Source organism: Canis lupus, chromosome 37 (assembly GCF_003254725.2).
Source record: "Canis lupus dingo isolate Sandy chromosome 37, ASM325472v2, whole genome shotgun sequence".
Lineage (NCBI taxonomy): Eukaryota > Metazoa > Chordata > Mammalia > Carnivora > Canidae > Canis > Canis lupus.
This window is the reverse complement of record NC_064279.1, coordinates 10,446,057-10,469,887: the sequence shown is the minus strand read 5'-3', so window position 1 is coordinate 10,469,887 and position 23,831 is coordinate 10,446,057. Positions and strand designations below refer to the sequence as shown.

General features: G+C 37.6%; 2 protein-coding genes across 27 annotated transcripts in view; one reads left to right on the top strand and one right to left on the bottom strand.

Moving 5' to 3' along the window:
- The window catches only part of ORC2 (origin recognition complex subunit 2), a 44,173-nt gene extending 29,833 nt beyond the window's left edge, over positions 1 to 14,340 (top strand). For 6 of the 7 annotated variants that reach the window (XM_049106624.1, XM_035710697.2, XM_049106625.1 and 3 more), the window contains 7 exons: positions 1,979 to 2,111; positions 2,908 to 3,004; positions 6,054 to 6,200; positions 6,796 to 6,967; positions 10,072 to 10,133; positions 10,942 to 11,060; positions 13,371 to 14,340. In XM_049106624.1, coding sequence (XP_048962581.1) covers positions 1,979 to 2,111; positions 2,908 to 3,004; positions 6,054 to 6,200; positions 6,796 to 6,967; positions 10,072 to 10,133; positions 10,942 to 11,060; positions 13,371 to 13,457 — 817 coding nt within the window. In that variant the 3' untranslated portion in view covers positions 13,458 to 14,340. The remainder of the gene's footprint in view (positions 1 to 1,978; positions 2,112 to 2,907; positions 3,005 to 6,053; positions 6,201 to 6,795; positions 6,968 to 10,071; positions 10,134 to 10,941; positions 11,061 to 13,370) is intronic. The other variant, XR_003134253.3, reaches the window with a different exon arrangement.
- NIF3L1 (NGG1 interacting factor 3 like 1) overlaps positions 1 to 23,831 on the bottom strand; it is a 70,690-nt gene that overhangs the window by 28,292 nt on the left and 18,567 nt on the right. For 5 of the 20 annotated variants that reach the window (XM_025441514.3, XM_025441518.3, XM_025441513.3 and 2 more), the window contains exon 7: positions 15,939 to 18,986. In XM_025441514.3, the coding sequence (XP_025297299.1) occupies positions 18,802 to 18,986 (185 nt within the window). In that variant the 3' untranslated portion in view covers positions 15,939 to 18,801. Of the gene's footprint in view, positions 1 to 17; positions 3,224 to 10,813; positions 11,213 to 12,773; positions 13,105 to 14,084; positions 14,163 to 15,612; positions 15,750 to 15,938; positions 18,987 to 21,936; positions 23,071 to 23,831 lie in introns of those variants that run through there. The other 15 variants (XR_007408900.1, XR_003134255.3, XR_003134254.3 and 12 more) reach the window with 12 other exon arrangements.

Genomic DNA, 23,831 nt, shown 5'->3' with positions numbered 1-23,831 from the left:
AACAACATGGATATGCCTGTGTTAAAATCAAAGCAATTTAATTTTCTTTTTGCAATCAACCAGATATATTTTTCATATATAAAAATTTGAAAAAAAAATCCTAATTATATGACTCACATGTAAAAATGTCATATTGTATGATTCATCTCAGAAATTTTAGTTTTCAAGAAATGTGGCTATATTTATCAGATGTGAAAGCCATTGGTAAAATAAATAGCCCATCTTAGAATTCCAAGTTATTACTTATTAAAGTATTTTGAAATCTGATTTGTCAAGATTGACAAGATATATCAATTATATTTGAGTCCAGTTTTCCGCAGCAAAGTTCCTAAAAAGAATATATATATTTATTTTAATCTCATTCTATTTTCATGTACTACAGATCTTCAAAATTTTGTGATGTCTGTCTGATAAACATTATTTTACCATTTTAAAATTATTTCTTAGATTATATTTTCAATTTTACTGTTTTTCAGATAACAGATTAAAATTCAAATTTGCATTAAAATAACTAAAAGAATAACTTTTTATTTTTACTTTAATTACTTTTATATTTTTATTAAAAAGGATCTTAGTGCTTAAAAACTATACTATCGTGAATGTGTACTCAGTCACTGATAAATAAGAAGGCAGGTCTGCCAAGCAGTAAAAACAAATTGACACAATTTTCCCCATTGATACTGGTTTTGCTTTGCCAATAATACATCAAAGGGGTTATGCTTATCTTCCCTGCTAGGAGCTCAGCTTCTCTCAATAACTATTTATAGTTAGATCTGTTCATTATAAATTGGCAAAGTAGCTCTTCACTCTGATCCTATCCTCTATAGTCCAGTTCCTCCATCTGTCAACCCTGCTAATTTGTTGGGCTTTGCTTCCCAGCCTAGACTTTAGTCAGCACTTCAATAGAAATTGCCAACTCTCTGAATTCCCTTTTTTTCTGCTGCTGCCACCTTGCAGCAGAATGTGCTACGTGGGGGTTATTGCTTTGATTTCTAGGCACCTCTGAGCATCACGTAAATACTATTTCTGATTGACCTCTATAAACAATCATGGAATCGAGCTTTAGCTTTAGCCTTAGTGCTTTGGTGTTCTGGATCTTCTTAATCGCTTAGCTTTGGTTGCTTTTTGCATGTGAGTAACACCCATTGTATCTCTGGCCCACCCCAGATATCACTCCTCAGCAGCAGATACAGATATCTCAGTGTATATTTGAGGTTTCCATGTGGATGTCCTGTAAATAATTCAATATACATAAAATTTAACTCCTCTTAAACCCATCATTCCCACCTGCCCCCTGCAACCTGGCACAATGGATGTCCCATTTGTGTTGTTGCCTATACCGAAAAAATGAGGTATTCTGAAATATTCCCTTTCCATCACCTTCCACATCTAACCACTCTCCAAATTGATCTGACATGTAAAGCTCTTGACAACTTGTTTTTCTACACAACACCTAATTCAGGGCCGTAGTCATTGGTACTTCTCTCTCCTGTCTGTTCCCTCTGTTTAGCCAGGATGATCTTTCTGAAAATATCATGCTACTTTCCTACTTTTTTAAAACCTTTCAATTAACACCTGAGTAGTTAGTTTTAAATGGTCATTGTCCTTGAAATAAAATCTAATCAATGTCTTGGTTGCCTTAACAAAACCTTTGTGACCTGGCCTCTGCTTACCTTTCCTATTTAATCTCAAATAAATCTGCCTGAGCCTGTGGAATCGCTAGTGCCTTGTCCCCGCTGTTCTCCTTTCCCTCCAGCCAGCCATTATTTGAAAGGTAATAAAGAGCTGGAGAGAAAGCTACTGAAGTCTGGTGTACAGATAATAAAACTGCTTCTACAGTGTATGAGCTGGAAATCAATGTAATTACTTAGTCATCCTAGTCCTTTCCATATTCTTTATCAACTTAAAGAAACTAGTTGATTATAATAAATTAGGAGGTGCCGAACTTTAATTTCATGAATGCTATCTTTCCTAACAGCCTGGGGTTCAACATTGTGCTTTATGGTTTGGGTTCTAAGAGAGATTTACTAGAAAGGTTTCGAACCACTGTGCTGCAAGATTCCATTCATGTTGTCATCAATGGCTTCTTTCCTGGAATAAGTGTGAAATCAGTAAGTTTCAAAAATGTTAAAAGAAGCAACATTATATCTCCTGCCAATCCATACCCCTACATTAATGAGGATGCTACTTCTCATTCTGGAACATTCAGGTTTTTTTAGCCTTTACACTGGTAGGATTACATATTACTTAAGATCGTGTTTGAACTCAGGGTTCTAGCTTTGAGTCCTCATCTGAATTTCCTACTTTGTAACTGATAAATATATTAAATCTTAGAGAAATGTTAGTTTTGTTTACTATACCAAATACCAACAGTACTTCTCTGAAGGACAGGATTATGGAAGATTTTACTTTTATTATGCTCAGTGACACTTTGGTACTCTAAAAGTAGTAAGTTAATAGTTTGTAGTTTTAGAATACATTTATTATAGATCATTTTCAGTGCAAATACTCATGTTTCATCATTTGAAAACTAAACCTTTTGGTGCTGGCTATTAACCAATGCAGTGTCTTTAATGTTTGTATCCTATTTTAATTGGTAGATCTATGGTTTTCTAATGTTTTCCATAATCGGGGAGGGATATTTTTGCTACCCTCCTATCTATACATCTTTGCCGTTCTTTCGTGTTTCATTTTAGATATAACTTTATGCCAAAAAAATGAATTAGGTATACTTAAGTACCAGTAGAATTTTTTTTTTACCAGTAGAATTTTTTAAGTGGTTTTTCAGACTTGATGGGAAATCTAAATGCATTTTTAACTTATAAAAAAGGACTGATTGTAGTTGTATTTATCCTATATGACAGAATAAGTAGTAATTGATGTACCTCTTGCACTTTTATGATACAGATCCTGAATTCTATAACAGAAGAAGTCCTCAATCATATGGGTACTTTCCGCAGTGTACTGGACCAGCTAGACTGGATAGTAAACAAATTTAAAGAAGGTAACATGATATAGATGCTCTAGTTATAGGGCGAAGCTAAGCATACACTTCTACTTATTCATGTACAGATCAACGGTCCCCTTAAAATGGATTGACTTACCATTTTTTTGACTTTATGATGGTGCAAAAGCAGTATTCATCCATTCACTAGAAACCATACTTCGAATTTTTAATCTTCTCTTGGGCTAGTGATATGTGGTATATACTCTTCTCATGATGCTGGGCAGCAACAGTGAGTCAGCCACATGACCATGAAAGTAAATAACCGATAAATTTAAAACCATTCTGTTTTTCATTTTCAGTATTTTATTCAGTAAATGACATGGGATATTCAACACTTTATTATAAAATAGGCTTTGTGTTTTTGCTCTACTGTAGGCTAATGTAAGCTTTCTGTGTGTGTTTAGGTGGGCTAGGCTAAGCTATGATATTTGGTAGGTTGAGTGTATTGAATACATTTTCAAATTATATTTTCAAGTTAGAATGGCTTTATTGGGACATATCCCCATCTGAAACCGATGAAGATCTGTATTACTGTATACAAAAATCTGGATTATATCAGTAATAACACTTCTTTCAATGCTGATTTAGATTTCTCTGAAATAATTTGTCCTTTCTTTTATCATGAAGTTTTTCTGTGAACTTGACTTATACCTAACAGGAATGATTTTCTCATACTCCTTGAATTTGTATAACCAAAAAAGCCTTTATTTCAGAATAGTTATCAGCTTTTACTTGGCCCATATGAAATGCCCCCAGTTGATAGGTACATCTTTGGTATTGTTATAGTTGCATATTTTTATAACACATTTTATCTCTTTATTTGAAGTAAATATCACTACATTTGAATAGTTTCATACATTAAAATCTGTGGAATGGAAAAAACCATTTTTTATTTTTGTGTGAATGTTTTGGCTATGCGAGCATTTCAAGAAATTAAAAATAAAATTATTTAGAATCAAACGATTGCCACTTAGTCACTAAAGAATTAAAAGGAGTGGGGTGCCTGGGTGGCTATCAGTTAAATGTCCAACTCTTGGTATCAGCTCAGGTCTCCGTCTCGGGTGGTGAGTTCAAGCTCTACACTGGGTTCTACACTGTGCATGGAACCTACTTTAAAAAAAAAAAAAAGGATGGGATCCCTGGGTGGCTCAGCGGTTGAGCACCTGGCTTCAGTCCAGGGCGTGATCATGGAGTCCCAGGATCGAGTCCCACATGGGGCTCCCTGCATGGAGCCTGCTTCTCCTTCTGCTCTATGTATGTGTATGTCTCATGAATAAATAAATAAAACCTTCAAAAAAGATAAATAAAAGGTATAACTTAATTTGATCTGATGGAGAATTTTAATATTGTTTATATGCTCATGAGAGAATGCATGCCGAAGTCATTTTGTATGTATATATACATATATAATGCCTATTTTACATATTATTTATATAAAATATAGCTGTAATTATATAAATTGTAATTACATCATTCATAATTAAATATATATTATGCATGTGATATAAATGTCAATATATTAACATTTAAGTATAATTCAATTAATAAAAATATATGGGGACGCCTGGGTGGCTCAGCAGCTGAGTGTCTGCCTTTGGCTCAGGGCCTGATCCCGGATTCTCAGGATCGAGTCCCACATCGGGCTCCTTGCATGGAGCCTGCTTCTCCTCCCTCTACCTATGTCTCTGCCTTTCTCCCTGTGTCTCTCATGAATAAATAAATTTTAAAAAAATCTTTAAAAACAAAAGTACAGGCATTAAAAAAATAGAAATATATGTTTATATGTAATTTAAATACTGTTGATTATGGTGGCTTCTAGAATTTTAAGGAACTTTAGACTTTCAGAATGTTACCAGAATCTTTGTTGTTATATTGTCTCTCTTGTCCCTCTAGCCCCAGTGAGAGAGAAATTTACTCTAAAAAGCTCGTCCTCCATTATAAATGCTGAATGTTATGTTTCTCACAAACTCCTGAGAAACTTATCAATGACTTTTAAACATGTATAGGACTTCTTCCATTATAAGAAAAGGCTTACCTGATTCTACTGCCCTTCCACACTATTTTACTTTCTTATTTCAATGATTTCAGAGTTTTTGAAGACCTATTCTGCTTTCTACTTTTTACCTATTGCCTTAATTTCTTACTTCTGTGCTACCTTAACTATATGCTTGAAGATCACCTGTAATTTTCTTACTAAACCACAGCTGACCTTGGCCCATCCTTTGTTTTTTTGCAGTATTTTAATGGTTTTGACTGCCCCATCCATAAATTCCTCCTTCATTGACTTTTATATATATTTTTTACCTCTCTGACTTTCCTGATGCCTTGAGCAATATCCTAAATCCCCCTCCCCCCCACCACTTTTTTTGTTTCCTTTGGCTTTTGTGTTAATCAGGGCATTCTATCTCTTAATGCCTAGTGAGACCTTTATACGTGTGTGTGTGTGTGTGTGTGTGTGTGTGTGTGTGTGTGTGTCTCCTTGTCCCCTCTCCACTCCCACCTTACAATGCAACATGCACGGATTTACCTCCAACCCAAAATGCATCTTGCCTTATTTCCTGTGCTTTATTGAAACTGCTTTATGATCCGATTCAGGTGCTAACCATTCCAGTTAAGTCTCTAATACCCAGTCCCTACTGATTTTCAATGAATTTCCTTAAGACTTTAATAATATGTTGCCTCTTTTGAGACTGATATTTTCTCAAATAAATTACATACCTCTATGCAATATTTACTTTGTCTTATGCTACTTTGATACATCTTTTTTTTTTAATTATTTTTTTTCTTCATTTATTTATGATAGTCACACAGAGAGAGAGAGAGAGAGGCAGAGACACAGGCAGAGGGAGAAGCAGGCTCCATGCACCGGGAGCCTGATGTGGGATTCGATCCCGGGTCTCCAGGATCGTGCCCTGGGCCAAAGGCAGGCGCCAAACCACTGCGCCACCCAGGGATCCCGATACATCTTTTAATACACAAGCATTGTGTGTGGTAAGGACTTCACAAATACGCTTTGTAAATAATAATTGAATTGTCTTTCCTTTAGATTCTTCTTTAGAACTCTTCCTTCTCATCCACAACTTGGATAGCCAGATGTTGAGAGGAGACAAAAGCCAGCAAATTATCGGACAGTTGTCGTCTTTACGTAACATATACCTTATAGCATCTATCGATCACCTCAATGCTCCTCTCAGTATGTATTACCATTTTTCTTTCTTGGGATACCAGTCTTAAAAAATTTCTAAATGTTGTATATCACAACATTTTTATTGTTTTTCAGTACACTTTTTTTGTTTGCATACTTAAAAGACACAGATTGCTAAAAATAAAAGTGTCCTCAATCTGATTCAGAATATAATTCTTGGAAATAAAAATTAAGATTCTATAGGTGGTGTTTTACACCTAAAGTTTCATGAAGAAGAGACCCAACTCTTATTTTGGTCTCTTTCTACTCTTTGTGGTATTGCAACATTTATTTTAATGCATTTAAATTCAGAGACTTTGTGATAATCCTTATAAAACAAAATGTTAAATTATTAAATTGTTTTAAAAGAATGCCTTGGTAGCACTGATATATTTTAAATTATATTTAATACACAAATAAAGCTTCATATGTTGATTGATAATGAAATTAGATTATGAGGTACTGATTTGGATGGCAAAATGTCAAAAATGAAAAATTTCAGGATTCATTTTTTAATACTTTCTGATTCTTTCCTAGAGTCGAATCTAGTAACATGACATTATGATAATTAGTAACTCCTGTTTTCTTTAATCATATGTTATAGTGTGGGATCATGCAAAGCAGAGCCTTTATAACTGGCTCTGGTATGAAACTACTACATATAGTCCTTATACTGAAGAAACCTCCTATGAGAATTCACTTCTGGTTAAACAATCTGGATCATTACCACTTAGTTCCCTAATTCATGTCTTACGAAGCCTTACTCCTAATGCAAGGTAAGAATGAAAACTATAGTTTCTTTTTTTAAAAAGCTCTACATTTTACGATACGCATGAATAGCTTTTAATGGCAATTTTAAAGTCTCTAGTTTGCAGGATTAAGACAAATGGTTAAGAAAAAAAAAAAAGTTGGCAGTATTAAGGCAGACTCCTTAACAGTAGTGTTAGCATTTTTTTCTTTTTATATTTCCAAATAAGAGCATCTCAAGATAGTGGTCACTGGAAGAAAACGAATTTTCATGGATTTTACTTAAATCTGATGGTAATTTTTAACTTTATTGAACACTGTGGTGCAAACATGGGGCCCTTTACATGAAATAATTCCTTCTATCCTCACTACCATTCTAAGGTAGATAGCAACAGGCACAGAGATTTTGATCCAAATCTGCCTGGCTCCCAGGTTCTTGCTCTTAAACATTTCTGTGTAATACCTCCAGTGAAGCCCCTTCAGCAGCCTCCCTATGAAGCGTATCTGAAATAATAAAAGCTAAGAAAAGCTCGATACAGCATAAAGTGGCAAAACATCAAGGGCATGATAATTAACCTGTTGAAAAAGGCTTTGAGTAGCAGATTCCCGCAAAGCCCCCCCGCAAAGCATAGAGTTCTAGAACAATTTTTAACAAGATGAAATATTTAAAAATAACAAGCCCTGTTGAGAATAAGTAAAGTTTGAAAAAAGATGAAAATACTATGTTCTTGGATGAGTGGACTGAGCATGTATTAGACCTATAAATTAATTCAAACATCAATGATTGTGTTTTAAATCTGACACAAAATGTAAAGTTTCTTAAAGAAGCAGATGTGACTAGCAAAATCTTTTTCTCCCAAGAGCAGTGGCACTTGTCAAGATGGTACAATACTTTTCACTCTTTAATTCATCTCCTTTTGTTCCAAACACACAGCATAACAGATAAAATATAAAATGACCAAAAAACATAGATACAGCCTGGCTGAAAAATATGAACATCTCAATGAAACAATCATAAAGCAGTGAGAGAGCTGAAGGCAAAGCCCAGCTACGTTCTGGATCTAGCTAGTAGCATTGGCAGCTGAGTTTCACTTATGTAGGGTAACAGTGGTATGATAATACCACTTATTGTCCAGACCTCTAGATACTTTTGTTCAGGACAAATGCCAAACCAGACAGGATGGTAGGTTATTTTTTTTTAAAGATTTTATTTATTTATTCATGAGATATACAGAGAGAGAGAGAGAAGCAGAGACACAGGCAGAGGCAGAGGCAGAAGCAGGCTCCATGCAGGGAGCCCAATGTGGGACTCGATCCCGGGACTCTAGGATCGTGCCCTGGGCCAAAGGCAAGCGCTAAACCGCTGAGCCACCCAGGGATCCCCAGGATGGTAGATTAAAAAAAAAAAAGCACGTAAAACAATACCATGGATATTATATAGTGCTCAAATTCATACGGCAGTATGGCTAAAATTTTAAAGTGTGCATGGAAGTGAAAAATAACCTGTTCAGGATGGCACTGACCCTATAAAAGAAGGGTGGAGACTAGCTAGGGGGTGGGGTATGCAGGAACTTTTCAAATCTTTTTTTTTCTTCTGGCAATTTCTTTTGCATTGTTTGCTTTTTTCCTTCAAGATTTTGTTTATTTTAGAGCAAGGGAGAGCAAGAGAGCAGGGGAAGGGGCAAAGGCAGTGGGGTAGAGTCCAAGCAGACTTTGTGCAGAGCCCGACACAGGACTGATCTCACGACCCCAAGACCATAACCTGAGCCGAAACCGAGAGTTGGATGCTCGACCGACTGAACCACCCAAGCCGCCCTACATGTATTTGCTTTTTAAAAAACTTTGGGTTGTGAAGTAATTAGATTCACAAGAGGCTACACAGAAACGTACGGGGAAATCCTGAGCATCCCTTTCCCAACTACCTCCCATCACAGTGCAGTATTAAAACCAAGAAACAGACATCGGCACCATCCATAGAGCTTATTCATATTTACCTTTGATACGTGTAGCTACTTGCGTGTTTATAGCCCTGAGCAGTTTAGTCACATGCAGAGCCTTACAGAACTATTACCACCACAGTCAAGATATTCATCTGTGTCCTCACCAGAAGACTTCCACATGCTAGCCTCATGCTAGTAATTTAATGAATTTTGTTACTCTGTAAAGCTGCACTGTACACCTGAAGGTTAGCATTGCATTAATACTGAAATGTGCATTGGGTAGCTAATCAAAACTTCTATGTATCTGCAACAGAAAAAGTCTCACAAAGTCTCATTCAGTCTTACTATGCTTACCCTTAATGGACTAGCGCAAGCTGCTGCATATAAAGTTAGGAATCCATGCAATAGAAGTACTCTCAACAGTGCTCTAATGCAAGTAATTTTTAGTTCGGGGTACCCTCAATGTCTGTGCACTAGCCTTCGCTGCACTTTTTTTTTTTTTTTAAACTATGAAAATTTTTTTTATTCTGCAAACTCCAGTATCATTTAGTCTTTACCTGGTGTGAATATGATCAAAACCTTTGACCAACATTTAGCTGTGGAGTCACTAGCAAGGTCTACTTATAATGTGGCCACTCAGTCAGTCTAAATATGCTTATACTAATTATTTTCTAGGTAATCTTGAAAATGTAAAGGTTTAAAGTTTTTGCCATACCCAGGGAGTCCTGGAAATCTTAGTGTGTGTGCTTCCAGCCCCATAATTCCACTTTGTACACTTCTCCTGGAGAAACTGATATGAAAGAATCATGTATAATTTAATGTGGAATGTAAATGTCCAAAATGAGTAGGGCAATGGTAAGTTTGTGGTACATGATAGGATAGGCAAGCAGCCAGTAAAAATTTAGGAAGATTTTAATGACATGCAAAAATCAAAGTGAAAAGGTGAGATGTAAAATGATGTGTACTATATATAAATGCATGAATTCATGTGTCTTGACCTTGCTTCATTCCACAAAGACTTGAGAAGGCAGCACACAGGAATGTGATTTGCACATCAAATGTTAGTGGCTATTATTTTAGGTTTATGGGATTAATATTTTCTTCTTTACACTGTATTATATAGTCCAGATTTACTGTTCTCATTTGATGTTAATGTTCTGGATTTGAATTCCTGTTTTGTTTTTTTCCCTTAGGGGGATTTTCAGGCTACTAATAAAGTATCAGCTGGATAACCTGGATAACCCTTCTTACATTGGTATCCACTATTTATAATATTGTGTGTCTTTTGTTTCACCCCATAAATTCCTTTATGTTTCACAGCAGCAAATAAATGGTTTGCCCTGGGATCAGTTTGTCTGCCACGTGGCATATTTTCAAGAAGCCCCACAGATACACTGCTTGAACAGGCTGTTTGCCAAGGCACATTCAAAGACACGTCTGGCCTATTTTTAAATTTCCTATGGTAACTCTGGACATGTGTCTGCCAACTACATACATTTCACATGCTGGACATCTTAATCAGATTTTCTTCCCCCGGGGTAAAAATAATGTGTTAATTTGCACAAATATTTTAATAGTTCAGCTCTTATGACTTACTAGTTCTTTTTTTTTCTTAAGATTTTTATTTATTTATTTGACAGAGAGCACAAGCAGGAGAAGTGGCAGGCAGAGAGAGAGAGGGAGAAGCAGCCTCCCCGCTGAGCAAGGAGCCCAATGCTGGGCTCACTCCCAGGACCCTGGGATCATGGCCTGAGCTGAAGGCAGACGCTTAACTGAGCCACCCAGGTGCCCCTAGTTCCTTCTTTAAAGGTCAACTTTATTCATAGTGTTTAAAGCTACCCACAAGATTTATGTTCTACTTGGTCATAGTTGACTACTTTTCAACCAGTCAGTTCTCTTTAATTTAAAATATAAGCCACAGTGTATAATACTCACCTTTATCAATACTTACTGCTTTGACATACGATGGCAACAGCACTTTGTGTTCTCTGGTATGGGTATCCTTATATGGGGTCATGTCTTAAATGATGACTTATGTTCATATCTCCTTCTGAACTCTCTAGGACTTTCTTTTCAAGACTTTTACCAACAGTGTCGAGAGGCATTCCTGGTCAATAGTGATCTGACACTTCGGGCCCAGTTAACTGAATTTAGGGACCACAAACTTATAAGAACAAAAAAGGTGAGACTTTTGCTATTACAGCATTATATGCTAAGAATACTTTATCTCCTGTTTACTTAAGGACAAGTATGCCTCTGACTCAACTTCAGTGATAAAATGCAAGTTCCATGATGGGTCATAAGGATCCATTTAGGCAGTATGCCATCTGAGTTCTGTAGAAAGAGATAAAGTACAAGTACTCAGTTTCAGAGCAGAAAACGTAGGAGTTCTAGCCCAGAGTAATAGGCCATTAGAAATAGAAGTCAATTAATTCTATTCCCTTCTCCCTCTCTCCCTTCTACCACATTCAGTAATTGGATGTATATGGAGCATTAAGTATTGGGACACGGTATTAAGCAAAAACCTAATTCCTTTCTGATAGAGCTTAGTCTAATGGAGAAGATAGACATTTGTCAAATAATCACACATGTAAAGCGTTAACTGTAATAAGTCCTATGATCAGAAAGGTACATAGTTCTAAAAGACGTCAGATTCATATATTATGCTAATTTTGGTTATCAGATCAGTGAGCCGAGATCTAGAGAGAAACTAGGAGATAACTGGTCAGAGAGAATAAACCAAGGCCAGCATGACTTAGGATGAGGTTTATAAGACAATGACCTAAGGGCTAGCCCACACACTACTTTTAGGCCAAGGATTTTAATCTTCATTTGAAAATAAAGGGAAATCATTAAAAAAATTGTCCTCTGAATGTAGAGAGTGGGATGGGGATTGTTAAATGTCAGCACACAGAGACACCAGCTAGGAAGGTGTGTTAGGAGTCTGTAGTCTGGGTGAGCTGATGGTCGGGAACTTGACTAGGAACTTGGAGAAAAGTGGTTGGAGTTCAGATACACTTGGGAGGTGAAACTGACAAGAACTGGTGATAGGTTGGGCATGAGTGCCAAGGAAAAGTGAGCAAGAAGGATTTCTGGTGTCTGGCTTGCATAGCCAGAGAGGTGGTGAGATCACTGGATGAGAAACATTTTTGAGGAAGACAGATCATGAGTTCGTGATTGTAATATGTTTGGTCTTAACTATGTTTGAGGTTCTTTTGAGATTTCCAAATGGAGATGTCAACTAGGCAATTGGGTTTCCTGGGACAAGAAACCAGAGGAAAGATCTGGGCTAGAGGCAGAAGATTAATCCCTGTGTATTAAGGTAGTAACAAACCAGGCATTGGTGGGACTATCTAGAGAGGGGATATACAGTGAGAAGGCCAGGAACTAAGCCTAGAAGTGTGACATTTAATGGCCGAGTAGAAGATAAACGTGTAGAGGCGGGAGAAATAGCCAGGAAGAAAACTAGAATATGATGTTATAGAAGCCAAGAGAATGTTTGTTTGTTTTTAAGATTTTATTTATTTATTCATGAGAGGCAGAGGGAAAATCAGGCTCTCTGCAGGGAGCCCGATGTGAGACTCGATCTTGGGACTCTAGGATCATGCCCTGGGCCGAAGGCAGGCAGTAAACCGCTGAGCCACCCAGGGATCCCCCCGAGAATCATGTTTTTAGGAAGAGTAGTCAGCAGTGTTGGGTTCTGCTGAGTGGCCAAAAAGATGAAAACTGAAAATATGTATTGGATATATAGGAATAAGGAATTCCTGGTATTCCCAGGAAAAGCTCTTTTAATGACATGATAATGGTGGTAGAAGCTAGGTTGGACTGGGTTGAGTAAAAGATGAGGAAATGGAGACCACCAATTATTGACAGTTGATAGTAATGAGAGTCTAGCAAGAGTTTATTTTTATTTTTATTTTTTAAGATTTTATTTATTTATGAGAGACACGGGGCAGGGGCAGAGTTACAGGCAGAGGGAGAAGCAGGCTCCATGCAGGGAGCCTGATGTGTGGGACTCAATCCTGGGTCTCCAGGATCAGGCCCTGGGGCAATGGCGGCACTACACCGCTGAGCCACTGGGCGGCCCACAAGTTATTTAAAAAGGGCAGCACCTGGCTGCCGCACTTAGTAGAGCGTGCCATTCTTGATCTCGGGGTCATGAATTCCAGTCCATACTGGGTATAGAGATTGCTTTTAAAAAAATGGGTGTGATGGGGTAGAGATACCTGGATAAAAGAACAGAAAAATCAACAGTGTAAGATTCTAGAAAGAACAGGAGGGTAAAGAGATCTATTCACCCTCTTTTCCACTATGAAGTGGTTTAACTATAAACTCAGTGTATTTAAATAGATATGTCTTTGTGCCCTTTTGCCTTAATCTTTACATTTCTGTATTTCTATATTAAATCCATTGTTTTTGCCTGACCTACAACAGGATTCACATACATCGCTTTACAAATGACTAACATCCAGGTTATTGTCACTTCTTGTAGGGAACTGATGGAGTGGAATATTTATTAATTCCTGTGGACAATGGAACACTGAGAGATTTCCTGGAAAGGGAAGAAGAAGAGTCTTGAAGTTATCCCTTTCTCTTGAATCTTTTGTGGAAGGGTTGTACCCCAGCTGCCACTCCTCTAAAGTGTTTACATCTAACATTAGACTCTTTTCCAGTGTACAAGACTTAAAGTTGGGAGGGGGGAATGTCATCAATTAGAACCTTGATTAGCCTGGCTGGTGTATCATCTCTAGTACTATGCATTGGTCCTCGAGTTGGGAGAAAACGTGCCTTTCATTCATTACCTCTCTGGAGACTTCGTGCTGGAATGAACTGTGTGCTCAGGGACTATTTGGAGCTGGATGTTTTTGATTTATTTTATACTAGAGAGGATATTATTCCTAATTTTTTGAGGGCCTTTTAAACACTCCCAGAGCTGTTTGCAGATGTGTTTGTGCCAGAGTGTGGAAGTACAAAAACACTGGCATCACATAAACCTATTTCTTTATTTGCTGTTGTCTGAGCTGATGAGGGCAGATCATCTTACTGTTTTTGGTGGGCTTAACAAAAGGGATGCGTACGAGTAGGTGATCTAGCTTTCTCCTTTTGGAGTTAGACAATATCCTGGGAGGATGGGGAGGAGAGGGCATGACCCTGTTCAGTGGAGATAGAGGGAAAAGCATAATGAGTGTAGAGGGTGCATACCCACCTTAGAAAGCACATGAACAATAATCATGATCCCTGGAACAGCTAACATCTGTGCCATCACCTTCATGACACAGCCAGGCTACAGAAACACAGTCCTGAGTTACATTTTAGTTGTTGTTTTGAAGACAACAAAAAATAAAATTTTAATTATTCTTGTAGTGACAGTTTTTCTTCAATAACGTGCAAGTGAGTAGCATATTAATGGCTGATTTTAATCTTGATTTCTCTAGATTAAGTAGACCCAAAACTTACTGTAAGACATTTCAGTTTTTTTTTTGTTAAAGTAACAGTTTCAAGCCCTCTACATTTTTTTTAAAGCCCTCTACATATTTACCAAGCTTTTTTCCTGAAGAAAGAGAAAAAGGCTAACCTTGGGCACTGGTCAGCTTATAGTCTTTACATACTCTCTAAAATACTTCATACTTGGAAATGAAATTCTTCATTAAAATATCACCAAAATAAGTGAGAGCTGCGGATGCAGTAAACTTTATCTTGTAAACCCCTTTCATGAAACTTTCCCAAAATGCTCCGAATTTAAGTCATTTCTCTTTGTGGCATATGATTAATTTGGTTAAGTCCATGTATGAGGGTTTGTTTAGTCTTACATATAATCAAAATATTTAAACTAGTACATAAATTTGATTCTAAAATTGTTACCAAAGGATATTCAATGAAAAGTGAGTTTCCTTCCCCTTCACCGATCCAGTCCCTTACACAACCAGTGATAGTTTATTCCTCCAGAGGTATTCTATGCACATGGAAGGGTGTGTCTATATCTCCTTTTAAAAACACAAATGGTAGCATATGATACACACAAATGGTAGCATATGATACGTGCTCGTTTGCACCTTGCTTTTTTTGCTTAATATATCTAGTTTATAACTTATAACAAAGTATATAAAATCTTTAAATGACCTAATATGCAAATTTTGCATTCACCCTTAAATATCTACTGGTTTATTTTTATAATTTTTGTGTCCATACTATTTGCAAGCAGTATGTATCAACAGTCTTATTAATAAATAAAAAGCCAATTTGGATAGAATCACTTTTTTATAGTACTGGTTTTTTACTAAAAATATTTTTAAGTCCTTCAAAAATTTTCTGAGTGCATCTTACAAATCTGAATATCTTAGCAGAATTATCCTACACTTTAACTTGTTTCAGTATCAATGTTCCTTATACTCTATCAGTTAAGAAGTTGACTGCTAAGGCTCCAACTTACATTACTTGCTTCTGACAAGGGTCAACAGACCTCAAAACCTTGATTTTTCTGGCTGCTCTTAATAAAATGGCCAAATGAACAGGTCCAAAAACGGCATAGGGGATGCAGAACAGGCATTCTTACAACTCTACAAGAATTGATTAAACACCACTGAATTCCCGATGCAGAGTGCTAAATCTGTTCCTGTGATACTCTAGAAATTGATTTTCTTAGCATGTTTGTCATTTTAATAAATGAGCATTTCATATAAAAGATCAGTGAATTTAGGGAATAGATTTTGCTTATCTTTTTAAAAAAAACTTACTTTAGAAGTCTATTTCTTCTAATTCAAATGTGGAGCCGTAGCACTGTATTTTCCTACATTCTAGGAAGCGAGGAGACTCTTGCAGCTTAGTCCTGAGCCATCAGAGGGCCTGCGTTATCAGACTGTGGCTCCTAAAACTGATGGATAAAAATGGGTTACGCAAAGGACTTTATTCTCAGGCTTCCTGTAATTACTTCTCCCTTAGGAGGGTCTCCTATCTTTTGGTATTTCAAACTGCTAAGACATTTTAATTCATGTTTATTGAACACTACGTAGAAGGCTCTATGCTAGATAGAGGAGTTGTAAGGAATATGAAGGAAGAAATATTATGGGGTTTTAATAGCTTTATTAAGTTACAGTATTCTTAATTTGCCGAAAATAAATTTGAAATAACCGATGCTATGGAAAATATAACTAAGTTATATTTTAAACTGAGTTTAATAGAAAGCTAATTACCATGTTTTCATAACCATTTTGGTATCTACCACACTTCGGCCTTGAGCCCTCCCATATTTAGGTCACCACCCTTATTTTGTTACCTAACATCCTGCAACAGCAGCATTCTCTCTCTGGAACTGAAGTGCTTGGGCCCCATTCAAGTATCTGAATCAGCATTTTAAGAATCTGCATTTTAAAACTCCATCTCCATACATTTTTCTGCACATTAAAATTTGAAAAGCAGTGGGGCAGCCTGGGTGGCTCAGTGGTTTAGCACCGCCTTCAGCCCAGGGTGTGATCCTGCTCCCTGCAAAGAGCCTGCTCCTCCCTCTGCCTGTTTCTCTGTGTCTCAAGAATGAATAAATAAAATCTTAAAAATAAAATCTTAAAAAAAAAAGCAATGATATATACAATTAACACCTTAAAGTTAACAGTTCAGAAAATCTGACAAGTGAAAATAATTCATCTTTGGTGATACTTAAAAACAAAACTACAGAGGGACATATTTGAGGATATTTTATTTAGAAAATTTTTTTTTAAGTCAGAGACCCAGGCAAAGGGAGAAGCAGGCTCCCCACAGAGAGCCCAATGTGGGATTTATCTGGGAATCCAGGATCACACCCTGAGCCCAAGACAGATGCCCAACCACTGAGCCACCAGGCATCCCAAAACTTTAAAAATTGTAGTAACAATGGCATTCTTTTTTTTTTTTTTTTTTACGATTTATTTATTTATTCAGAGAGAGAGGCAGAGACACAGGCAGAGGAAGAAGCAGGCTCCATGCAGGAAGCCGGACGCGGGACTCGATCCTGGGTCTCCAGGATCACACCCCAGGCTGCAGGCGGTGCTAAACGCCGCGCCACCGGGGCTCCCCAACAATGGCATTCTTTAAAAAAAAAAAAAAAAAAAAAAATGGCAATAGCATGTCCAATCATCATTAAAATCTTTGATCCATTAGATCCTTTCTGAAACTCAGCAAAAGGCACTAATCTACAACCTTCAGCGTGAATAAATGTTCAAGGTGAGATCACGTCTTACCTTCAGTGCCATAAAGGAAAAGGTTTAAGAATCCCTGTCACCAAGCTATTTCCCAAGCATCATCTCTGACCATACCCTTCCCGCCTCCTGCTCTCTGCCCTGACAGTAAGTGAATTGTGGGCTTTTTCAATGCATTGTGCTGCTTTTCCAGTGTTTGTTCAAGCTGTGCCTGATTGCATCCTACCCTTTCCCCAGGAAACCTCCTCTGTAGGCCCCCTGCGGATCTTCAGCATGTAATTACAATAGCCTCTCAGGCATCATCTCCAAGCCATCTGCTCTCCCATTCCCTAGACCTTGACCTCGACCATCCCTCATCAAAGCTTTCTCCTTGGCTTCTGACCCTTTGCCTCCTCTAACCTTGGAATCAGGGTCATTTCTAAGGCTCAGTCCTATTAGTTATTTCTGTAGTGAATCAATATTACAGGTGAACCACCGAGAATAATGTGTAAATTAGGATCCCAAGTCTTCCAGAAGATGATTAGTAGGAAAAGAGTCCCACAAAAGAAATGCAGGTTGTGGAAGGGGAGGTGTGCGAGGGGGGGATGGGGTAACTGGGTGACAGCACTGAGGAGGGCACTTGATGGGATGAGCACTGGTATTACATGTTGGCAAATCGAACGTCAATAAAAACAAATGAAAAAAAAAAATGTAAAATTCTTTCCTTTCTCATCTTAGTATTTTAAAAGATTTGCTTTTGTCATTCCAAAGGAAAAAGCTCTCTGCTGAGACACTGGAAATATGCATAGAAGGATTCAAAAGAAAAGCCTCCCATACCATTCGGGAAAATCCCAGTTAAAATGGATTTCTTTTCCTTCAGAATTTCTTACATACCTCCTGTATCAGGTTTATTATCAATGTTCATTAAAAAGGAGTTAAGAACAGACTCTGGAACCAGACTGAGTTTGTGTCCAAACTCCCATCATTTCCTAGCTATGTGGCCTTGGGCAGACTCCGTAACCTGTTTGTTTACTCATCTGTAGAATGGGAATAATACCTGTATTCTTGTTTCTGAAGATTAAAAGTGTTTATAACATACCTGAGAGTGCCCAGGACAAAATTAGCATCGTATGGTAACTGGGAATATTTTGGAAGCTAACTATCTTTTTATAATACTAATAAAATTCCAGGTGAGTTACCTAAAAAGCACTAAAACAGTCATGAATAATGACCATGTATATTAAGAAAAAAAAACAAAAACAAAAAAATAAAACCTCATCCTGATTCTGAAATTCAGCTGAGAGATTAGTGATCTGGGAATGGGAACATAGAGACAGACCTTATCACCCTCTGCAGGCTGTTATCTACAAATAAGTATTCCTATCTCAAGTTTTTTAAAGTACATTTTAAACTAGCCAAGGGCAGAGAGATCTAGAATGACACATCCCATCTATAATTAAGCAAAGGAGTTGCTCAAGCAACTTACCAGAATGCTAAGTAAACAGATTTTAGTGGATCTTTCCTGGAGTTTATAATGAATATATGCTTTACATTTATAATCTTAATTATCTTATAATGAATACTTATTCCTGAATGGTAGTTATGTTATGGTTTTCACCATATGAGCTACAGAACATTTGGTGAACAGATTTACAAACAAGAAATAATATACATTTTAAGACATTCTTCCAGGAGGAGTCTAACTCTGATTTGTGTTATGCATTCAAGTTGGAGCCAATTGGTTTGTAGACTGTCATCCTGTCCTTTCTGTATGCTTTATACCACATGAAGAGGGTCCCTGTCTGTTTCTGACAGGATAATATTAATCTTATTCTCCAAGTGAGCACCCAGCATATCTCGAAGATCAGAAAGAAAGCCTCGTTCAGTGTTGCTATGTTCACAGAGGATGACATTTATTCCTTGGGATGCAGCATCCAGAACATCATGATGGGACATCTCACCTGCCAAGAGAGGAAAGAGCAAGTACTTAAATATTAGACACAGAGTCTGTAGAATGTTGAACCATAACTGCATAAATACCAAGTTCTCATTGTGTAAAAAAGCAGAACTTTACACATAAATCTAGAAAGTTATATTCAGGCTTTATTACATGTTCTCCAATTAGAAAGAGACAGACCATCTCACTGAGAATTCCCAATTCTTTCTCCTTGGCAGACTCAAGTCAAGTATCTAAACCCACATATACAACAGTATCTAATACTGCCAGAACTAGACCTATAAGAACACCCGTTCAAAATGTTTCCATTGGGGCGCCTGAGTGATGGTGACTCTTAATCACAGCTCAGCTCCTGATCTCAGGGTCATGAATTTGAGCCCTGCATTGGGCTCCATCTCTCACATGGAGCCTACTTCGAAACAAACAAAAACCCCAAAATGCTTCCATTATAAAAATTAAAAACTAAGTGAACTGGGGCTTTCAGAAATCTCTCGTATTAAAAAATAAAAAAAATAATAAAAAAACTCCTATAAATATTAAAAGGTATAGAAAATCCTGGGTGTACTTCCCAAAGACTCCTTTTGGCTTTATGAACACCAAAATTTTCAGTATCAGCTCTAGTCTAATTCATAAGGATGAAATAAATTTAAGGTTATTTCTAAATTAAAGACAAGGTAAAAAATAAAAATAAAAACATGCATTTATTTTCCTTTGACTTAGGCAAAATTTCTAGAAACTCTGAAGTTTCTAGTACAAGAGGATCTCTCATCTTTTGGAAAAAGATTTTAGGAAAACTCAAGTGTTTTGCATTTTTTAAAAACCCCACTTGTGAATCTGATGACTTCTAATTTACCAGCAAAAATATACTGTACAATTTGGCTTATTCATAACAAGCATAATATTGAAATCTGTTTAGAGCTCTAAAAGCATTAAAAAAAAATATGGAAAAAAAGTTTTTTCCCCTGAAAAATTTTCAATCCTTTACATTTTTCCCATCTCCCCAGTATGCGTCATTTCGTATATGGGACAGTTTTTATTCAAGCACTTTTTAAAGTTGTGTGTGTGTGTGTGTGTATTTTAAGATTTTACTTATTTATTTTAGAGAGCACTTGGGTGGAGGGGCAGAGGGAAAGAATCTCAAGCAGACTTCCTGCTGAGCACAGAATCTGACCCTGGCACCCTGAGATCATGACCTGAGCTGAAACCAAGAGTTGGGATGCTTAACTAGTAGAGCCTCGCAGGAACCCCTAAAATATCTTAATCTATAACAGCAAAATATTTTAATCTATAATAGAAGAAAAGACCCTAATGGGCTCCGTTAGAAGCCATGCTTCAGGAAAGACAAGTCTGGTGTCTGAACGATTCCACATGCTCTGATGGACGTGGGGGAACCTGCAAAGACTCTGCAATACTAGCTGAAGGCAGGGGCACCCGGGTAGCTCAGTCAGTTAAGTGTCTGCTTTCTGCTCCAGTCATGGTCTTGGGGTCCTGGGATCCAGCCCTGCATTGGGGACCCTGCTAGGTGGAGAGCCTGCTTCTCCCTCTGCCTCTGCTGCTCCCCACCCCCACTTGTGCACTCTCTCTGTTGAATAAATCTTTTGTTTTTTTTTTAAGATTTTAAAAAATTTATTCATGAGAGAGACAGAGAGAGAGGCAGAGACACAGGCAGAGGGAGAAGCTCCCTGTGGGGAGCCTGATGTGGGACTCAATCCCAGGACCTAGGGATCACAATCCATGCCAAAGGCAAGGCTCAACCACTGAGAGCCCCAGGTACCTCGATAAATAAAATCCTAAAAAAAAAAAAAAAAAAAAAAAAAAACTAGCTGAAGGCAAGGGGAAGAGAAGCCTAGCTCAGGATGGTAGCTGTGGGAAAGAAAGAGCAATGAGAGAAAATTTCTATCTGCAAGGAGCAAGCTCTCCATCTGCTGGTCTTTCCACAATAAGACCCTTAACAACCTGATACTACCATGTTCTGCTCAAAGAAAGGGTGATGAACATCAACAGAGGCCTATGTGTGGCTTTAAACAATTCTGAATTGCATTAATTTATCTTATGCACATATTGCTTAATAATTTAAAAAATCAGTTTAAGAAAGTAATTATTTATGAGAAAACAATCACATGCCCCAAATTAAGAGATATATCACAAAACAAATGGCCTATACTCTTCAAGTGCCAGTGCTCTGGACAAAGCTGAAGAACTATTCTAGATGCAGTGATCATGGACTAGATATCAATCAGAAAAAGAAATGCAACAACACGGATGCCTGGGTGGCTTAGTAGTTGAGCATCTGCCTTTGGCTCAGGGCGAGATCCTAGAGACCGGGGATCAAGTCCCACATCGGGCTCTCTGCATGGAGCCTGCCTCTCCCTCTGCCTGTGTCTCTGCCTCTCTCTCTCTCTGTGTCTCTCATGAATAAATAAAAATTAAAAAAAAAAAAAGCAACAATTCTGATCAATTAGCAAAATAAATAGACTACATATTAAATAAGTGTTGGTTTTTTTTGTGGTGGTTGTTAAAGATTTTATTTATTTATTCATGAGACACAGAGAGAAAGCAGAGACACAGGCAGAGAGAGAAGCAGGCTTCCCCGCAGAGAGCATAATATAAGACTAGATCCCAAGACCCTGGGATCACGCCCTGAGCCAAAGGCAGAGGCTTAACCGCTAAGCCACCCAGGGGTCCCTTAAATAAATGTTTTAACAATATTAAATTCCTGTATTTGATCTCTTTCCATGTCCTTGTTCTTAGGAGGTTATAATGTCCTTGTTCTTAGGAGGTTTATGTTGATGTATTTAGGGATAAGATAAAAGGCCACGTATATAATTTATTATTAAATGGTTTTGGGAAAACAAATGAATAGAAATATATTTATACACACACTCATAGATATTTATAGACATACATACATGCATACATATATGTGACACAGAATATGCACATGTAGCAAAATATAACCATTAGCAATCTTTATTTTTATTCATTTATTTTTTAAGTAAGCTTCCATACCCAGCATGGAATCCAACATGGGATTGAACTCACAACCCAGACCTGAACCAAGATCAAGAACTGGATGCTTAACCAACTAAGCCCAGGTGCCCCTATAACCATTAATCTTAAGTGAAGGACATACAAAAGCTCATTGTACTATCCTTGCAACTTTTCTACAGGTCTGAAATTCCTCCAAAGTAAAATGTTATAATTAACTTTATTTTTTAAAATATGTATTCATTTAACAGAGAGAGAGCAAAAGAGAGCAAAGGGAAGAGCAGAGGGAGAGGGAGACAAGCAGACTCCCTGCTGAGCAGGGGGCCGACAAGGGGCCTGATCGAACAACCCTGAGATCATGAACTGAGCTGAATGATTTTTTATTTTATTTTATTATTTTATTTTACTTTTTTAATTTTTTAATTTTCAAATGACTATTTTAATTTTTATTTTATTTATTTTTATTTATTTATGATAGTCACAGAGAGAGAGAGAGAGAGAGGCAGAGACATAGAGGGAGAAGCAGGCTCCATGCACCAGGAGCCTGACGTGGGATTCGATCCCGGGTCTCCAGGATCGCGCCCTGGGCCAAAGGCAGGCGCCAAACCGCTGCGCCACCCAGGGATCCCTCAAGTGACTATTTTAAAATTAACTGTAGGGGCACCTGGGTGGCTCAGTTGGTTGAGCATCTGATTCATGGTTTCGGCTCAGGTCATCATCTCAGGATTGTGGGATAAGGCCCTAGGTCGAGCCCCCTGCTCAGCAGGGAGTCCACTTGAAGATTTTCTCCCTCTGCCCCTACCTCCTGGCTCACACATGCACGCACTCTCTCTAAAATAAATATTTAAAAAATTAAAACAATAAATAAATAAAAATAGTCATATAATGCTGTAGGTATTTTGTCAAACTCCTTATACACTGAAAGTTGATTTCAATCTAGTACAAGTTTGAGGGCTTATACAAATTTTACATCTTCAGAAGAATAGAAAACAGATACTGGTCATGTGCACTTGTAGTAAGTTCAGAGAAGGAATAGTAACGGAGAGGCTTAGGAAGTAGCCATGGGAATAGCCAGAGGGTTAAAACCCTGGATTCTGGTCCTGGAAGTAAAAAAAAAGTAATTTTTTAAAAAGATTTTTATTTTTAAGTAATCTCTGTACCCAATGAGGGACTCGAACTTACAAACCCGAGATTAAGAGTTGCATGCTCTACTGAATGAGGAACATACAAAAGCTCATACTGAATGAGCGAGCCAGGAACCCTGAAAAAAGTATTTAACTAACTGCCTCTCTCCTAACCCTAAGGAGGAACAGAGGTGGAAATGCAGCACGTAGAGCAAGTGTACAAAGTGCCTCCAAATCTTTTGAATGAGCAGTCACGTTACCTATTAGATGTTATGCTCAAGGACAAAGCATAGAGCCAAAGTGCCAAACAAACACTGTCCAATAGAAATATATACCGCAGGTTAAGAACAAAGCAATGGGGACTGGAGAGGAAGGCATGACCATCAGGGCAGGAGCCATATAGTGTCAGAAAAAACTTCTCAGAGGAGGTATCTCAACTTATCACTAGAAATATAAAGAAAGAGGCAAGAAAGGCATTTTAACCAGAGAAAACAAAGGTTGCATGAAACAAGATAAACATTCAGGCTTGGGGAATCCCTGGGTGGCTCAGCGGTTTAGTGCCTGCCTTTGGCCCACAGCGTGATCCTGGAGACCCAGGATCGAGTCCCGCATCGGGCTCCCTGCATGGAGCCTGCTTCTCCCTCTGCCTGTCTCTTTCTCTCTCTCTCTCACAAATAAATAAATAATTAAATCTTTAAAAAAATAAAATAAAATGGAAATGCAGAAGGTGTCCCATT